Genomic DNA, 20,868 nt, shown 5'->3' with positions numbered 1-20,868 from the left:
CGTCCGGTAGTGGAGCACGTCACATAATTTCTACTGCAGAAATGGCATTTAATATTGGTGGTTCAGTGAGTTGTTCACAGACCTATAACGTTGATTTTGATATAAAACAACCTTAAAATGAAGTGTAATTACAAGTTGTTAACTTATTATGTATTGTAATATTTTTATTAAATCTTACAAGACATTGTTATGCTTTCATATTTTAGTTTAGTTTGTTGATTATAACAATTAATGAAGCCTTTATATTATAAAATATAGTTTGCAGATTTTTTTTTAACAATTACAACATATTATTTAAAAAAACAACAAATGATCCTTTTGCAACCTAATCTGTATCATGATAATATCACAACAATTTTGTAACTAATTTTTAAACTCGGGGAACTGCAATGGGTACTTCTCTTTCTCTATTGTTATATAGTCATCCCTAATTCTCATTTTGTCTTCCAAACGATCCTATTTTACCATAATGTGTATCAACTGCTCATCCTTCTCAGTAAGCCATTTTTCAGTCGTTTTGATTGCCTTCTTACCCTTTTTTATCTAATATTTATTCTTTTTTATTTTGTTTTTATTGAGGTCTATCCATTCTTAAGCTTGTTTGCATTCCGATGCAATATCATTAGCACGTTGAGTGAGAAGTCGGGATGACTCTTTGTCCTCTTCTTGTTGTTCTTCAGCTTTCTTCAATTCTTCAAAATTTTCATGTGACATCTATGACCCGGTTGAAGAGGGTGTAAAAAAAGGTGTCACAACTAGAAATTTTGTGTCTTGTAATCACTATACTCAAGTAAATGTTAAATTCAAAAACTCAAGAGCATGTATGATGCTTACTCAATGGAAAACTAAACCCCAATTCACTACATCAAGTAATTGGAAACCCTAGAAGTTCTTGATTAGGTCCATTTTGGACTAGGACTTCCTTATTGGACCTAAATGGACCAATAAGCTTCCAATTTGACTATCATGAGCTTAGGACCCTTAAATAGGCTCTAATTGGAACCACATTTACTTATTTCAATATTTTGGGCCATATTGGGCCTAGAATGAAAGGAATTAAAAGCTTAGATCCATGAATAACCTAAACTAGTCCAACAAAAATGCAAAAATCCTACCACATTCTTTTAGGCTTAAAACATACCCAAACAAACTCTAATATTGGGCTTAGGGGCAAAAAGCCCAAAATTTTCCTTTTCCCTTCCAAACTCTCGGCCCAAGGCCCAAGTCCAAGAAGAAATGGAAGAGTTGACTATTTGCTTGCCACCTCACTAGTAACCAAAGGACTTCCATGCAAGAGACCCATACTTCCATGCACCATCCTTTCATGCATCTCTCTTCTTCTCTCTCTCTCTCTTGCTCTCGGCCATATTCAAACACACACACAAAATTCACTCATTCTTCTCTCAAAGATACTCTCTCATTCCTTCTCCATAATTTCGAGATTTAAGGAGCTTTCAAGGAGAATCCATCATCTAAGGTAAGTTGATGACTAATCCATGATCTAGCTACTTCATTTCATCAAAAATCTCTTCTAAATCTATTCCAACTTGTGATCATGCACCTTAGAAGTCACCAAACTCGAGATCTTCAAGAAAAGGGTGCTAAGGCCAAAAATCACTTCATTTCTTCCATCCTTTCTTCAAAAACCGAATCAACACCCAAGGTGAGCTTCATACCCCCTTATTTTCGGTTTTTATAAGTTTTTGTGGGATAGAATACAAGCAAAGGTGTAGATCCATCATTATGTGTATGTTTTGGTTGATTTCTATGTTTATATGTATGTTTTGTATGATTTTGATGCTAGATCTAGTTATGAATTGCTAAAAACCGAGATATATTTTATACTAGCATAAAATATACTACTACATGCAAAGTATACCAAGAAAAATAGCCAAATGGCTTGACAACACTTATTTTGGGCTAAAAACTCATTTTTTTGACACAAAATGTTAAAAATACAAAGTTGAAGGGCCTAAAATGAAATATTACAAAATCTGATGGGTGAGATGAGTCAAAACAGTTTCCATAATGTATTTTCTGAAAATATACTATTTGGAGGATTAAAAGCATAAATTTCAAGCTTAATGGGCTAAAAATGACAATTTCGGCCCAATAGAGCCCATTATGCGAAATTTTCTGTTTTGGAGGGCCAAAACTGTGTTTTTCTGTAAAACAATGGACCACTAGTGTCACAAGTACTTTTCAAAGGTTTAAAATGCTTTTCAAATTTAAAAAGGACCAAAGTTGCAAAAATTTTCCAATTTGGGCCAAAAATGTAAAGATTGCGAAAAAGAGGGGTTACAACCGAGAAAACTGCAATTTCAGGGACTTAAACTGTTTTCAATGAAAAATATGCTGAAAAATATTAATTTCAATAATTTTTGGTGTTAAAATGTCAAGAAAAATGGTTTAAGGACTAAACCGGAAATTATTTTACCTAAAGGGGTGAAAAAGTAAATTTACAAAATAAAGAGGGGTTGTAAACAGAAAATTTTCAATGATAATTCAATACACTCGTTGTGAACAAAGATTGACACTACGACTCTTGATGGATTACAATACACAATATCACCAACAATCGTTACCAAACGAATTGATTCGGTCTCGAATCAATAACAAATCCAAAACTACTAACACTACAACGCTCAATACACATATGGAACTCTTGGAACTCTTTACTCTCGTGGAATTACTCAATATGTCGACGTACACTCCTTAGGCCCAAAAGTTGCAAATCATGCTTGTCGAGCCTAGCTAGCCCGATGACATGATCTTTAGGCCCAAAGGACACTTGCTTACATGTAGTTGGGTCTAATACGACTCGACCGCGTGTAAAAGGACTTTCAATGGCAAACATGCTGCTGGTCCCCAAGGGTCCTTCAGTGCTGCTAGTAAAGTCGGGAACTCACGATTGCGGGTTGGACTTCGGGCCCTTCGCAATTGCAATGGTCTTGAACGACGTAGAGAAATACCGAGGGTTTCGCACCTTCACTTTTTCTCCTCGGTCGTGGGACTACACAAGCCCGGGAGGATTGATTTGCGTGAATAACTGCGAGTGACGCCTAAGGGATCGCTAGCACGGTTGTCAACTGGACGTTTTCATTAACGTACGTTACAACAATTCACCACCCTCTGTATACTCAATGCCTCCGGAGCTCAACGAACACCTCTAACGTAACGAAATAACAGTACACAAACTAAGTAAAGCAAAGTGATAGGAAAACGTCGGGTTTTCCTAGGGTTTTCAACAAGTACACTTATGAACTACATGTCGAATTTCACAACTCTTACGCTTACATCTATAGAATTCAAACAAGCATACTCACGGATCTTCACATATTTTTACGCTATTCTATTTTCAGAAAATATCGGATTTTCTGGTGGTTTTTCAAAACATTACAAACATTGGATTTCAAACATTACTTATGAACTCACCAACATTTCACATGTTGACGTTTTTCAAAATACTTGTATTCTCAGGTAACAGATAAGTGAAGAAAGGACTGTACTCTATAATTGTTTTGCGGTTGTTTAAGTAACAACGAACAATGTATTTTGGAATGTAATATTTTGAAACAATGAAATGGATGTAAACGCTACCAGTTGTATTATTCCAATTCTTGGTGATGTATGATGTTACATTTAATGTATATTCACTGTGATGGTATTCAATTGAGTCACAACAGCCCCCGGACGTTTCCGCCGTCTGGTTCGGGGGTGTGACAAAAGGGTCTACCGAATCACAGTAGTAACAATCTACTTCGTTGCATGAGCAAACTTCGAATTTGTGTGAGGAACTCATAATAAAGTCGACATTGTAATAAACTTGTGTTATAAGTGGTATTTATACATATAGATGGTAATGACAAGTCCAACTTTTAAATGACTAGATAGTAATGACAAGCCATTGCAGTAACCTACAAATTGTAGTGGAATCCTTAAGTGACAAGACATAAATGACAGTTTGACACGATAAATCACTGCATAAAGTTTGAAAATCGTAGTCCAAATGCAACCATTTCATAGTCAAAGTTTTAATTCATAGTCCTGTATTTATTCACATAAACAAATGTTTAAGATCTAAAAACCAAACCTCAAGGGTTCTCAAGGAAGCAACATGTTGTTGCTGTTCATGAGACCATGACCCCTATTACACCAACAACCAGGAGACCATATGTTGGAATCTTCCCAAATGCAACAAGTGCGGTTTCCATCACAATGGAGAATGCAAGGAATTTCAGTGCACCAGTTGCAACCGAAGGGGACACACTGCAAAGTACTGCAAGACTTACCCTCCCCAGAACCAAAATCAGGGAACCAACAACAACAACCATCGCAGCAACAACAACATCAATGCCGGCGGCAATAACGCAGGGCCTAGCCACACCTGCTTCGGATGTGGGAGGACTGGACACATCCGCCGAGACTGTCCTAACAACAACAATTTAAGAAATGGAGGAACAGGAAGGATGTTGACCATGGGTCAGGGTGAGGCTATTCAAGACCCCTCTGTTGTTACCGGTACGTTTCCCTTAAACCACACTTATGCATGCATCTTATTTGACACCGGAGCGGAGCGAAGTTTCGTAAGCAATAAGTTTAAGCATTTATTAAAACAACTGCCCCAAAAGCTAAATGAAACCTATACGGTGGAAGTGGCCAATGGGAAAACCGAATCCACTGGGGAAATCTACACCGGATGTACCCTAACCCTTAATCAACACGTCTTTCGAATAGATCTAATGCCAGTGTCAATTAGGAGTTTCGATGTGATCATCGGCATGGACTGGTTAAGCCCCCACCATGCTGAAATTATGTGCCACAAGAAGGCCGTTCGTCTTCGTCTTCCAAATCACGAAACCCTAGTAATTTACGGAGACAAATCTAGCATGAACCTTCGCCTCGTTTCGTGCATCAAGGCACAAAAATATCTACGAAGGAACAATCTGGCATTCCTGGTTCACGTGGTGGATAAAACCAAGGAGGAGATTAACGTTCGAGACATTCCTGTAGCGTGTGAATTTCCGGACGTGTTTCCTGAAGATCTTCCGGGAGTACCCCCAGAGAGACAGGTTGAGTTTCGAATCGACCTCATTCCAGGAGCAACTCCTCTCGCTAAATCACCCTACCGGCTAGCTCCTGCCGAGATGCAGGAATTATCCAGCCAACTCAGCGAACTTTTGGACAAGGGATTTATTCGACCTAGTTACTCGCCATGGGGAGCTCCGGTGCTCTTTGTCAAAAAGAAGGACGGATCTTTTAGAATGTGCATCGATTACAGAGAGTTAAATAAACTCACAATCAAGAACCGCTACCCACTCCCACGAATCGATGACCTATTTGACCAGCTCCAAGGAGCTAGTTATTTTTGTAAAATAGATCTACGGTCCGGATACCACCAACTCAAAGTCCGGGAAGAGGATATTCCAAAAACCGCTTTCCGAACTCGCTACGAACATTATGAATTTTTCGTAATGCCCTTCGGTCTAACGAATGCCCCTGCCGCATTTATGGACCTAATGAATCGAATCTGCCGACCGTTCCTTGACAACTTTGTTATTGTTTTTATCGATGACATCCTCGTCTATTCTCGAAGCAAGGAAGAGCATGGCCAACATCTTCGACAAGTCTTAGAAACTCTGCGATCAGAAAAGCTTTATGCCAAACTCTCCAAGTGCGAGTTCTGGCTGCGGAGTGTGAACTTCCTAGGTCATGTAGTCAGCCAAGATGGAATCCATGTGGATCCCTCTAAGGTCAAAGTTGTAGAAGGATGGGCAATCCCGATAACGCCCACAGAAATTCGTCAATTCTTGGGTTTAGCAGGCTACTATAGGAGATTCATTCAAAACTTCTCTAAGATCGCCAAGTCACTTACCTCACTTACGCGAAAGGGCGTACCATTCAAACGGACAGACAAACAAGAGATTGCGTTTCGAACCTTGAAACAAGCTCTCTGTAGCGCACCTGTACTATCTCTGCCTGAAGGAACGGAAGATTTTGTAGTCTACTGCGACGCGTCAAATCAGGGCTTAGGTTGCGTTCTCATGCAACGTGGGAGAGTGATAGCCTACGCATCCCGCCAACTAAAGACGCATGAAGTAAACTATACGACCCATGACCTAGAGTTGGGAGCTGTAGTCTTTGCCCTAAAGATTTGGAGGCATTACCTTTACGGTACAAAGTGCACCGTCTTCACGGATCACAAGAGTCTCCAACATATCTTGAACCAAAAGGAGTTGAACATGAGGCAACGAAGATGGGTTGAATTGCTAAACGATTATGAGTGTGAGATTAAGTACCACCCAGGCAAGGCCAACATGGTAGCTGATGCATTAAGTCGGAAGGAGTACTCTAATCGTTGTACGAAAACTCTCTCGATAACCATTCAATCTCACCTGGCCACTCAAATTGCAATATTCCAGTCAGAGGCTATGAAGACGGAAAATAGAGCAAGCGAAGTATTGCGCGGAATGGAAAAGAACCTGGAGGCAAAGGAGAATGGAGTATACTATTTCATGAACCGTATTTGGGTCCCTAAACTTGGAGGGTTTAGAGATGTTGTCATGAAGGAAGCCCACAAGACGCGATACTCCATTCATCCCGGTTCCGATAAGATGTATTTGGATATTAAACAACACTATTGGTGGCCTAACATGAAGGCGGAAATCGCGACCTACGTCAGTAAGTGCCTTACGTGCGCCAAAGTAAAGGTGGAATACCAGAAACCCTCAGGATTGTTACAGCAACCGGCAATCCCTGAGTGGAAATGGGAGGGGATTTCTATGGATTTCGTGACCAAGCTACCCAAAACGTCGGATGGATTAGACACCATACGGGTAATAATCGACCGACTGACGAAATCTGCCCATTTCCTGCCAATTAAAGAATCTTACAAGATGGAGAGATTGACGCGTTTATACATTCGAGAGATCGTGAGACTCCACGGAATACCAACATCTATCATCTCGGATAGGGACAGTAGGTTCACGTCACGATTTTGGCAATCACTCCATAAGGCGATGGGAACAAACCTCGACATGAGCACCGCTTATCATCCACAAACGGATGGTCAAAGCGAGCGAACCATCCAAACGCTCAAAAATATGCTCCGCGCATGCGTGATAGACTTTGGAAAGTCTTGGGATACCCACCTACCCTTAATCGAGTTCTCATACAACAATAGTTACCATTCGAGCATCAAGGTGGCTCCTTTCGAAGCACTGTACGGGCATAAATGTAGATCACCGTTATGTTGGGCTGAAGTAGGTGACACCCAGCTAGCAAAAACACATACGTCGGACAAAGCACTAACGGGACCGGAGATCATCCGTGAAACCACAGAAAAGATCGTTCAAATCAGAGCTCGATTGCAAGCATCGCGTGACCGACAAAAGAGCTACGCTGATAAGCGACGAAAGCCCTTAGAATTTCAGGTCGGTGATCGAGTACTGTTAAAAGTCTCGCCCTGGAAAGGAGTTATTCGTTTTGGGAAGCAGGGAAAACTAAATCCACGATACATTGGACCTTTCGAAATCGTCGCCCGAATTGGTCCAGTAGCATACAGACTGCAACTACCCGCAGAGCTAAACGGTGTACACCCCGTGTTTCATGTCTCTAATCTGAAGAAGTGTCTATCAGAAACACTCGTCATTCCTCTTGACGAAATCGAAATCAATGAGAATCTCCTGTTCATTGAGGAACCAATTGAAATCATGGATAGGGAGGTGAAGCGTACTAAGCAAAGTCGCATCCTGATCGTGAAAGTACGGTGGAACGCAAAGCGTGGGCCAGAATTCACGTGGGAACGCAAAGACCAAATGAAGCAAAAGTACCCTCACCTATTCTAGCATTCTCAAATCTAGCTTTCAAACAGAATTTCGGGACGAAATTCCCTCTAACGGGGGGATGATGTCACAACTAGAAATTTTGTGTCTTGTAATCACTATACTCAAGTAAATGTTAAATTCAAAAACTCAAGAGCATGTATGATGCTTACTCAATGGAAAACTAAACCCCAATTCACTACATCAAGCAATTGGAAACCCTAGAAGTTCTTGATTAGGTCCATTTTGGACTAGGACTTCCTTATTGGACCTAAATGGACCAATAAGCTTCCAATTTGACTATCATGAGCTTAGGACCCTTAAATAGGCTCTAATTGGAGCCACATTTACTTATTTCAATATTTTGGGCCATATTGGGCCTAGAATGAAAGGAATTAAAAGCTTAGATCCATGAATAACCTAAACTAGTCCAACAAAAATGCAAAAATCCTACCACATTCTTTTAGGCTTAAAACATACCCAAACAAACTCTAATATTGGGCTTAGGGGCAAAAAGCCCAAATTTTTCCTTTTCCCTTCCAAACTCTCGGCCCAAGGCCCAAGTCCAAGAAGAAATGGAAGAGTTGACTATTTGCTTGCCACCTCACTAGTAACCAAAGGACTTCCATGCAAGAGACCCATACTTCCATGCACCATCCTTTCATGCATCTCTCTTCTTCTCTCTCTCTCTCTCTTGCTCTCGGCCATATTCAAACACACACACAAAATTCACTCATTCTTCTCTCAAAGATACTCTCTCATTCCTTCTCCATAATTTTGAGATTTAAGGAGCTTTCAAGGAGAATCCATCACCAAAATCATCATCTAAGGTAAGTTGATGACTAATCCATGATCTAGCTACTTCATTTCATCAAAAATCTCTTCTAAATCTATTCCAACTTGTGATCATGCACCTTAGAAGTCACCAAACTCGAGATCTTCAAGAAAAGGGTGCTAAGGCCAAAAATCACTTCATTTCTTCCATCCTTTCTTCAAAAACCGAATCAACACCCAAGGTGAGCTTCATACCCCCTTATTTTCGGTTTTTATAAGTTTTTGTGGGGGAGAATACAAGCAAAGGTGTAGATCCATCATTATGTGTATGTTTTGGTTGATTTCTATGTTTATATGTATGTTTTGTATGATTTTGATGCTAGATCTAGTTATGAATTGCTAAAAACCGAGATATATTTTATACTAGCATAAAATATACTACTACATGCAAAGTATACCAAGAAAAATAGCCAAATGGCTTGATAACACTTATTTTGGGCTAAAAACTCATTTTTTTTTACACAAAATGTTAAAAATACAAAGTTGAAGGGCCTAAAATGAAATATTACGAAATCTGATGGGTGAGATGAGTCAAAACAGTTTCCATAATGTATTTTCTGAAAATATACTATTTGGAGGATTAAAAGCATAAATTTCAAGCTTAATGGGCTAAAAATGACAATTTCGGCCCAATAGAGCCCATTATGCGAAATTTTCTGTTTTGGAGGGCCAAAACTGTGTTTTTCTGTAAAACAATGGACCACTAGTGTCACAAGTACTTTTCAAAGGTTTAAAATGCTTTTCAAATTTAAAAAGGACCAAAGTTGCAAAAATTTTCCAATTTGGGCCAAAAATGTAAAGATTGCGAAAAAGAGGGGTTACAACCGAGAAAACTGCAATTTCAGGGACTTAAACTGTTTTCAATGAAAAATATGCTGAAAAATATTAATTTCAATAATTTTTGGTGTTAAAATGTCAAGAAAAATGGTTTAAGGACTAAACCGGAAATTATTTTACCTAAAGGGGTGAAAAAGTAAATTTACAAAATAAAGAGGGGTTGTAAACAGAAAATTTTCAATGATAATTCAATACACTCGTTGTGAACAAAGATTGACACTACGACTCTTGATGGATTACAATACACAATATCACCAACAATCGTTACCAAACGAATTGATTCGGTCTCGAATCAATAACAAATCCAAAACTACTAACACTACAACGCTCAATACACATATGGAACTCTTGGAACTCTTTACTCTCGTGGAATTACTCAATATGTCGACGTACACTCCTTAGGCCCAAAAGTTGCAAATCATGCTTGTCGAGCCTAGCTAGCCCGATGACATGATCTTTAGGCCCAAAGGACACTTGCTTACATGTAGTTGGGTCTAATACGACTCGACCGCGTGTAAAAGGACTTTCAATGGCAAACATGCTGCTGGTCCCCAAGGGTCCTTCAGTGCTGCTAGTAAAGTCGGGAACTCACGATTGCGGGTTGGACTTCGGGCCCTTCGCAATTGCAATGGTCTTGAACGACGTAGAGAAATACCGAGGGTTTCGCACCTTCACTTTTTCTCCTCGGTCGTGGGACTACACAAGCCCGGGAGGATTGATTTGCGTGAATAACTGCGAGTGACGCCTAAGGGATCGCTAGCACGGTTGTCAACTGGACGTTTTCATTAACGTACGTTACAACAATTCACCACCCTCTGTATACTCAATGCCTCCGGAGCTCAACGAACACCTCTAACGTAACGAAATAACAGTACACAAACTAAGTAAAGCAAAGTGATAGGAAAACGTCGGGTTTTCCTAGGGTTTTCAACAAGTACACTTATGAACTACATGTCGAATTTCACAACTCTTACGCTTACATCTATAGAATTCAAACAAGCATACTCACGGATCTTCACATATTTTTACGCTATTCTATTTTCAGAAAATATCGGATTTTCTGGTGGTTTTTCAAAACATTACAAACATTGGATTTCAAACATTACTTATGAACTCACCAACATTTCACATGTTGACGTTTTTCAAAATACTTGTATTCTCAGGTAACAGATAAGTGAAGAAAGGACTGTACTCTATAATTGTTTTGCGGTTGTTTAAGTAACAACGAACAATGTATTTTGGAATGTAATATTTTGAAACAATGAAATGGATGTAAACGCTACCAGTTGTATTATTCCAATTCTTGGTGATGTATGATGTTACATTTAATGTATATTCACTGTGATGGTATTCAATTGAGTCACAACAGCCCCCGGACGTTTCCGCCGTCTGGTTCGGGGGTGTGACAAAAGGGTCTACCGAATCACAGTAGTAACAATCTACTTCGTTGCATGAGCAAACTTCGAATTTGTGTGAGGAACTCATAATAAAGTCGACATTGTAATAAACTTGTGTTATAAGTGGTATTTATACATATAGATGGTAATGACAAGTCCAACTTTTAAATGACTAGATAGTAATGACAAGCCATTGCAGTAACCTACAAATCGTAGTGGAATCCTTAAGTGACAAGACATAAATGACAGTTTGACACGATAAATCACTGCATAAAGTTTGAAAATCGTAGTCCAAATGCAACCATTTCATAGTCAAAGTTTTAATTCATAGTCCTGTATTTATTCACATAAACAAATGTTTAAGATCTAAAAACCAAACACACAAATCACCTAAACGAAATGAACTCCCATTATTAGAAATGTCATCGAATGCAGCAAGTTCTTCGAATGAAGTACCTGGTTGCAATTCTGAAAGGTCGTGGACGACAAACGAGGTGTTAGTTCTTACACGATGTTGGCTAAGTGTTAAGGATGGTGTATCGTTAGTTGCTTCCCCGCATTACCTAATTGGTGATGAATGAACTCGCATAACATCTTTGTTTAACCATGAGATGGGAGAAAGACAACAAAGAAAAAAAATCAGATGTTGTTACTAAGTGGATGAATGTAAAGGAAGAAGTGACATGGTTCAATCGAGCCTATAATTATGCAAAAAATACTAATGTTCGTTGTCGGGACGAAAAAGAATGCTTGGAAGTTGTTACAGATTTTTACATCTGTGAGCATAGCGACAGAGATATCGAATATGAGGAAGTTTGGATGGTTGTTAAAAATAAACAGTATTTCATGTAGACCGCTCTAATTTCTGTTAAGAATAACCCATGGACTTGTATTTTACTTTAATGCTTTATTTGTACTATGTCGTTGTTTTTCATGCAATTGTTGTAATCTTTGTAATGGTTCATAAAATTCTTGTTAGTAATGTATTCTAATGTATTGTGAGAACTAATGCAATGGACAATTATTAATTCAAATTAATCATAGGAGATGCATCCAATACATACGAAATACATGAAAATAACCTAATACTCACATAATAAACTAAAATAGATTTTAAACAAACAGGATATATTTCAAAATATTCCAAGGGCTTCAAACTGAAATTCCAACCCATTACTTAATGACTTGTATTCCTCCTTAGCAGCTTCCAAGAAGACCTCCTCAATAGCATTTAAACGAGTGTCGTCAATTTTGGTATAAAGATCGTTGAATAATAGAACTTCGGTTTTCATTTCATACCATCTTGCTAAGATGTCTAGTTCATCACGATCGTCTCTTGTAGCCATTCGGTTTTCAGCGTTGAAAATATTGGTTAAACGGATCCAAAACATTGGATCGTTCAACTTGTTTGTCTCGTACACATGAATATAAGCACATGTAAGAACCAAGAACTCTTCATTGCTTCATGATATAGAACTCATTTTGATTGAAAAAAAGAGAGTAGAATCTATAACAAACTCGTCGTCTTCAATATCACCAAAAATATTTTCAGTTGTATTGTTTTTATTCATCATTTCATCTTGTACAACCTATATTTTCAAATATAAAATATGAACACAGATATTCATATATGTTAATAAAATTTAAAAAATAATGTAGCGTGTAACTAACTTGTTCATCGTATTTTCTTTGTGACATTGTAGGATCCTCAAAAGTAATGTCATTCCAAAATTGTTTAGTATTCACTTCTTCAACAAAAACCTTTGTAGGTTGTCGGTTCATAAACACATGCTGCTCCAGTGCATGTAGTCGTTTCAACACCTCGTCTAGGTTGTGTTTCCCACTGCCCCTACCTCTACCATGAGAGCGACCACTGGTCGACATACTAGAAGAAGATTCGTCTTGTCTCCTAAAATGGTCCCGTACTGGGGACGGAACTGGTTTTCGTTCACCATATACATACTCTTGAAATGACATATAATAACAAGATATCATCTCACCATCACTCGGTAACATGTTTTGTCTTGGTGGTTGAAACATATTATAAATGCATATAAAAGTATAATAATCAAGTTTATTAATAATAAACGAAAAATTTATAAACCTGTATCTTTGAAAAAATCTTGTTCACGTCAACCCATTTCAATTTTTTTGTTCCACTCCATCGTTTCATCCGAGGCATGTCTTTATTTTTTCTCAATACAAATCCACATGCACGAACAGCCGGAAAATATTTTGTTTTTAAAATATATGATTATTAACTGCAATAAGTACATAAACAATTATAATTTTAGTAATGAAAATACAAATTCTTAATTAATAATTAGAGAAAATGACAAAAATAGCCCTTTACACTAATGACATTACAAAAATAGCCAAAAAATATCGAAATTACAAAATTAGCCAACGATTTCGTAGATGGAGATGCCCCATCTGCGAAATCAGCATCTCATCTGCGAATGTACAAGCACCTAAAGCACAGCTGTACTTTAGGTGCTTGTACATTCGCAGGTGTTTTTTTTTTTTTAATTTTTTTGTGTATGTATAGTGGTAATTTTGCAGATGGAGAAGGTCCATCTGCGATTTACTTTGAGTCTATCTGCGAAATGGTGAATTTTTTTGTATTTTTTTTAGTTTGACTATGAAATGAATTGGTTTGACTACGAAATCATGTTGCTATATAAAAAGTTTTGTAGAAAAATATCATTTTGGTTGTTATTTGTTTAGGAACTTTCTCTACAATTTGCTCAAAAAATGATTGAATATTTGGTTTATCTTGTAACCGGTGGGAGATGGCAAGTTAATGGAACTAATCTGGAATACATATGTCCACAGGGACGTATTTCTGAACTTGCTTTGATATTTTCTGAGTATATTAGTTATAGTGATTTTGTATCTTTGGAAAGAAGCAAAATTGGTTTGTTAGACAAATATAGAATTAGTCTTCGTTTCCACCATCCCGAATTAAATTATTATATAGCTATAGTTGAAGACATGGATGTTAGAATGTTGATAAACGTAATCAAATGTAGTGGAGGAAGGGATGTGAAAGTGTTTGTGGTGGTTGATGAAGTTGAGTAGGTTAATGGGGGTGGTGAAATTGGAAACCAGCTTGTTGGTAATTTATGCAATTATAAAGGGAGCAACGATCCGATAGGTACTTTCAATACTCTTAGTGTACCTCAGTTTCACAGTGTTGCTAAAAATGTTAATGTTAGTTATTCACCTATTCATTATGTGGATCCTGAGAATTACAAGCATGTTGGTGATGATGATGTTGGTACTTATCTTGATGATGTGGGTGGTCGTTGTGATGATGTTGCCGAAGTTAAAGTTATAAGTAGGCGTGTGGTAGATAAAACTAAAAAAAAAAAAAAATTCAAGTCAACAAAATGAAAAAAAAAGCATGTTTATGGGCATTGTGTTGATGTTGGTGATGTATGTTTAGATATAACCGAGCTATAAAGCAATTCCGATAGAGATGAGTTGGGTGACGAAGTTAAAGCTAAGTTTCCCGATAACCTTTTTCACGTTATGCCCCCTGTATCAGCATGGCCACTTGATATTAATGAAGATATCCCAACACAGATGGTAGACATGAATCTTCAAAAGATTCAATGTGAGAGTATATTTAAGAACAAAGAACTTTTAAAGCGATGTATTGGTAAAAAAATGTCTTCGAGAAGGTTTCCAGACGAGGACAAGTAGATCCACCAAATCAAGGTATGAAGCTGTGTGTGTTTCGAAAAATTGTTCTTGGTTACTAAGAGCAAAAGCAATTAAAAATTCTGATGGACTTTTCCAAGTGAATAAATTTGTTGATGTACACACATGTTCTTCAACATTGTTGCAATCTAATCATCGACAAGCAAACAAATATGTTTTGGGTGAATATGTTGCTAATGTTTTGGTTGAAGACTATAGTAGAGTTTATCGGGGAAAAGAAATTGTTAATGATATGAATGCTCAATTGAATATCAATATCTCATACCATCATGCATGGCGTGCGAAGCAATATGCATTGTTGTCGTTAAGGGGTACGAAAGAGGATTCTTTTACCAAACTTCCGGCGTATTGTCACAACTTGGCCAAACATAATCCGGGTACTGTCACACATATTAAAATAGATGCTGATGATCGCTTTGAGTTTTTGTACGTCGCACTCGGTTGCTCGATTAGTATTATCATATTATATTAATTTTTTAATATTTATTTTGGTGTATTTGAATAGATATACAATGTATTGTAGGTACGCGCTTTTGTCAATTTTTGTAAGCCGACCCTAGTAGTAGATGGAGCTCACCTAAAGGGCGAGTTCAAAGGTACCACGTTACTTGCAGTTACTAAGGACGGACAAAACCAAATATTACCGGTTGCATATGGTATATGCAAAAATGAGTGTACCGATTCTTGAACATGGTTTTTTCAAAAACTACGTGATTGCATAGGAAATATGCATGAGCTTACAATTATATCTGATAGGTCTGCATCTATAGCAACATCCGTTGCCAACATTTTTCCTCACGCTCATCATGGAATATGTGGTGTCCATTTGTATTTCAACATAGTATCTAGATTCGGCAAGAGTAAGACGGTTAAAGGAATTTTTTGGGAGGCGTGTAGGGCGTACACAGTTGATGATTTTGATGCTGCCATGGATGTTATGAAAAAGATAAAAGAACCAGTATGGGAGTACTTAAAAAGTATAAATCCAGAAACTTGGTCAAGGACACCTTTTAAAGGGAACATATACAATCTTATGTCGTCCAACAGTGCGGAGTCTATAAATGCATTATCTAGACACGCACGTAAGGTGCCAATACTTATGTTGATCGATTTTTTTTCGTGCTACAATGCAACAATGGTGGTTTCAAAGATGTAACTTTGCAGGTATTAATTAAAATTTTAATATTAATGTTTTATTAATTTTGATGTTATTGATCTTAACTTCTTCATTTTGGCTGTTTTTTTAGCGGAAGCAACAACAATACTTACCCCTTGGGCCGATAAAATTGTAAAAGAAAATAAGAAAACTTTTACTAAATGGGATGTTCGCATGATCTCAAATACGAAATGTGAGGTCAAAAAGGGGGCTCAAAATGTGATTGTTGATTTCCAACATATGACATGTACATGTAGGTATTGGCAACTTGATGGGATACCTTGTGGTCATGTCATAAGATGTTTAACAGTTAACAATTACCAAGACTGCTCGAAGTATGCATTAAATGCTTACTTTACTGAAACACTAAGAAAAACATATAAGGAATCAATAAACCCTCTACCAAAGCCATCCGAATGGGAGATCCCCGATGATTTGATGATTGTGAAGCCACCAATAATGGATAAACGTCAGCCAGGCAGGCCAAGAAACACAGACCGCATTCCATCCCAAGGCGAGGGTCCAATTATAAAAGAGTGTTCTACATGTGGTCAAATAGGACACACGAGAAATAATTGTACTGGAAGGGCGTCCGGTAGCGAAGCACGTCACATAATTTCTACTGCAGAAATGACATTTAATATTAGTGGTTCAGCGAGTTGCTCACAAACCTTTAACGCTGATTTTGATATAAAACAACCTTGAAATGAAGACTAATGACGAGTTGTTAACTTATTATGTATTGTAATATTTTTATTAAATCTTACAAGACATTGTTATGCTTTCATATTTTTGTTGAGTTTGTTGATTATAACAATTAATGAAGCCTTTATTTTATAAAATATAGTTTGCAGAATTTTTTTAACAATTACAACTTCTTATTTAAAAAAAAACAACAAACGATCCTTTTGCAACCTAATCTGTATCATGATAATATAACAACAATTTTGTAACTAATTTTTAATAAACTTGATCTATAAGCGGTATTTATACATACTACACAGTAATAACAAGTCCAACTTTGAAATGACTAGATAGTAATGCCAAGTTACTGTAGTAACCTGCAAATCGTAGTGGAACCCTTAAGTGACATGACATAAATGACAGTTTGACATGATAAATAATTGCATAAAGCTGAAAATCGTAGTCCAAATGTAACAATTTCATAGTCAAAGTTTTAATTCGTAGTCTATTTATTTATATAAATAGATGTTTAAGATCTAAAAAGCAAACACCCAAATCACCTAAACGAAACGAACTCCCATTATTAGAAATGTCGTCGAATGCAGCAAGTTCTTCGAATGAAGTACCTGGTTCCAATTCTGAAAGGCCATGGACGAAAAACGAGGTGTTAGTTCTAACACGTTGCTGGCTAAGTGTTACGGATGGTGTATCGTTACTTGCTCCCCCGCATTGCCTAATTGGTGATGAATGGACTCGCATAACATATTTGTTTAACCATGAGATGGGAAAAGGACACAAAAAGAGAAAAATTAGATGTTGTTACAAAGTGGATGGATGTAAAGGAAGAAGTGACATGGTTCAATCGAGCATGTAATTATGCGAAACGTAACAATGTTCGTTATCGGGATGAAAAAGAGTTCTTGGAAGTTGTTATAGATTTTTACATTTGTGAGCATGACGGCAGAGACTTCGAATATGAGGAAGTTTGGAAGGTTGTTAAAAATAAACTGTATTTCATGTAGACCGCTCTAATTTCTGTTAAGAATAACCCATGGACTTGTGTTTTACGTTAATGCTTTGTTCGTATTATGTCGTTGTTTTTCATGTAATTGTTGTAATGTTTGTAATGGTTCATGGAATCCTTGTTAGAAATGTATTCTGATGTATTGTGAAAACTAATGCAATGGGCATTTATTAATTCAAATTAATCATACAAGTTGCTCACATAATAAACTAATTTAGATTTTAAACAAACGAAATACATACGAAATACATGAAAATAACCTAGTACATGAAAATAACCTAGTACTCAAATAATAAACTAAAATAGATTTTAAACAAACGGGATATATTTCAAAATATTCCAAGGGGCTTCAAACTGGAATTCCAACCCGTTACTTAATGACTTGTACTCCTCCTTAGCAGCTTCCAAGATGTCCTCCTCAGTAGCATTTAAACGGGTGTCGTCAATTTTGGTATAAAGATCGTTGAATAACAGAACTTCGGTTTTCATTTCATACCATCTTGCTAAGATGTCTAGTTCGTCACGATCGTTTCTTGTAGCCATTTGGTTTTCAGCATTGAAAATATTGGTTAAACGGCTCCAAAACATTGGATCATTCAACTTGCTTGTCTCGTACAAATGAATATAAGCATGTGTAAGAACCAAGAACTCTTCATTGCTCCATGATATAGAACTCATTTTGATTGAAACTAAGAGAGTAGAATATAAAAAACAATATTTGAACAGATGTATTAGTTTATTTAATAAAGTATTTATGTAACATAAGGTCAATTTATAGTAGTTTCTACACAAAATCTCAGTCCAATCTTCTAATAGGTCTGCAATTCATAGTCAAAATTAACTGACGAATGCAGTGTACTATACTTATAACACAACAGAGCACTGTTCGAGTTGACAAGTCATCCCCGGTCGAATGACAACACAATACATTGTTGCTTGAATTGACAAGCCATTGCAGCAGGAAAGTAAGGAATCGTTATAAATAGATTTTAATATCCGTTGTAGTTGTTTCGTATTACTTCCCTCCTTGCAATTATGGACTCACCACATACATGGAGGAACGTAGAGGAGGTCTTTGGTTCAAGCTTGGATTATAACTGTAGAGGAGGATTTTCCACCGGGTCCCCATAAGTTCGTGCTCGATCATTTTGGTCTCGTGTCTGTTATTTGTTTCACCATTTAATGGGGCGTACTCAATATCGAAGAAGAAAAGATGTCAAAGCGAAGTTTCTGGATTTGAAAATGAAGGTGAAAGAATTTCAACGTATTTACAACGAGTTGGATAACGAACATGCAAATACGGATGAAGACTGTCTACGGCAGGTGGCTTTGGAACTATACCGTTTTGAATATGATGGTAGCGAGTTTACCCACTTAGATGCATGGAATCTTTTAAAGAATGTCCCTTATTTTTAATATGCATGTTGGTTAAGGTAATTGATTTTCGTTATTTAAGTTGCTTGTTGTTGTATGTGTGTAGTCGTCACTATTTAATAAACGTCCATTTCTTTTAATGTATGTTGTTTCCTCAATAGCCAATACATAATACGACATAAATTAAATAACTAATACATAATACGCCATAAAATATGAATGAGGTACATAAATAACTAATACATAATACGACATAAAATATAAACATGTTTCATGGATAACTAATACGTAACACGACACTAAAATAAAAACGGGGTACATAAAAAACTAATACATAATACTACATAAAATATAAAGGTGCTACATAAATAACTACTGCATTGAGGGAGGTAACAGGACCACCGTTTCATTTGGTATTTCCCAATGCACATGTGATGGTATAGTATTCACCAACTCAGATCCATATGCAATTCGATACACATAATTAGTGAACTTGTAATCAACCATTCTGTTAATGGATTCAGATGTACGGGTTCTTAGACATGCTATAGCGTGGGCACATGGTATACCGCTTTTTTTCCATTTACCACAACTACATACCCTTCGTTCAAGTTGTACGTTGGTGGTGGCAAAATTGTCATCGACTTCAAATGTATCCCCATACAAACGTCTTGCATTCCAATTATAAGACTTCTTGACACATTTTTGAACCTTACTCTCAACGTAAGGGGTCAACCCACCAGACAACCTCCCTGTAAAATTTGATATTTTAATAAAAGTAATAGCACATTAAAAAAACTAAATATAACAATCTCCCTTACCCGCCACGTCGGCCCGTTCAGCATACTTTGATTGTATCGACGTGGTGATTAACTCAATTATCGTTGTTATAGGAAACTCACGTGTGGATATAATTTGCAAAATTTCAGGGACGTCAATCGATTTAACATTGTAGTGTATTTTTGGGAAAAATGCCCGTGTCCATTTTGAAATCGGTATATCGTCAAGCCAGTAAATTGGACTCCTAAGCAAGGTGAAGAAAGGTGATTTCCTACATGCACTTTGCAACCTTTCCAAACACAAGTAAAAATCATCAACGCTATATGCATTGCATGACTTCCAAAACAACGATTCAACTTCCGTATTGTTATGTCCCACATAGTCACGTATCTTTCGAGCTATATCTTTAGGACAATATCCATGATAGGAATCCGGGTAGGCACTCTGAACACCAAAGTCTATTTTATCACACATGTTGCTTATGAAACCAACCGCTATGTCCTTACCTAAACAATCTTTTAACCTCATCATGAACCATCTCCATGATTCTTCACACTCTAAGGTTCCCAAACCAATTGCTAAGAGTAGTGGTTCATGATTTCCATCTAAAGCCATTGCGAAGTACATTGTTGTCAGATAGCTCCTAATAAGGGGTAAATAACCCACATATATCAGTGGTATCATGCACCTAAGGAAGGTACAAATCTACATAAAAACGAACACATATTAGTGATGAGTAAAAACCAATCGAGATACATTACCATGAAATATTATATAACTCAATAAAAGAAGTATGTTATACCACGCAACCTAAAGCCACAAAACAGAATTGAAAGCGGTTGGTATCGGTTTTCTTGATGGTTGTGAAGGTATTATGATTTGTTCTTTGAAGGTTATGCAAGAAAATTAGTAGTTGAGAAAAGTTTCTTTCGGTGTAAGTACTCATTTTCAAAACCGATGAAAGTGCTCTACAATCATCACACAAATGCAATATCAATAAAATGCGATTATAAATAGAAAATATTGTATCTCTACTGTTCAAAATTCATAGTTTAACCTTTTAAATTCATAGTCAAACCAGTTAATTTCATAGTCAAATTTCACTAACCGACATGACAATACTACAGAACGTACTTGTCTAGATTTCGTAGTTCAACTTTTTGAATTCATAGTCAAACCATTTGATTTCATATTCAAATTTCACTGACCGACATGACAATACTACAGAATGTA

At 37.0% G+C, this 20,868-nt stretch overlaps 1 protein-coding gene across 1 annotated transcript; it reads right to left on the bottom strand.

Moving 5' to 3' along the window:
• Window positions 1-19,227: 19,227 nt before the first annotated feature.
• On the bottom strand, window positions 19,228-20,250 carry LOC145007099 (uncharacterized). Its single transcript, XM_078966090.1, has 2 exons — window positions 19,677-20,250; window positions 19,228-19,607 (listed from the first exon to the last, which is right to left on the bottom strand). The coding sequence occupies exons 1-2, from the start codon at window positions 20,248-20,250 to the stop codon at window positions 19,228-19,230; spliced, it is 954 nt and encodes a 317-aa protein (XP_078822216.1).
• Between the last annotated feature and the right edge of the window lie 618 nt (window positions 20,251-20,868).

The sequence above is a fragment of the Lactuca saligna genome, chromosome 1, assembly GCF_052625555.1.
Source record: "Lactuca saligna cultivar CGN05327 chromosome 1, ASM5262555v1, whole genome shotgun sequence".
Lineage (NCBI taxonomy): Eukaryota > Viridiplantae > Streptophyta > Magnoliopsida > Asterales > Asteraceae > Lactuca > Lactuca saligna.
Note: the sequence above shows the minus strand (reverse complement) of the source record. Positions and strands in the feature narration are given on the sequence as shown.

What these genes read in the sequence shown, in the direction of transcription:
- LOC145007099 (XM_078966090.1), bottom strand. Translation starts at nt 20,250, where the DNA reads ATGGCTTTAGATGGAAATCATGAACCACTACTCTTAGCAATTGGTTTG. An exon ending in TGAACGGGCCGACGTGGCGG is followed by an intron (nt 19,608 to 19,676) that starts GTAAGGGAGATT and finishes CAAATTTTACAG; the next exon opens with GGAGGTTGTCTGGTGGGTTG.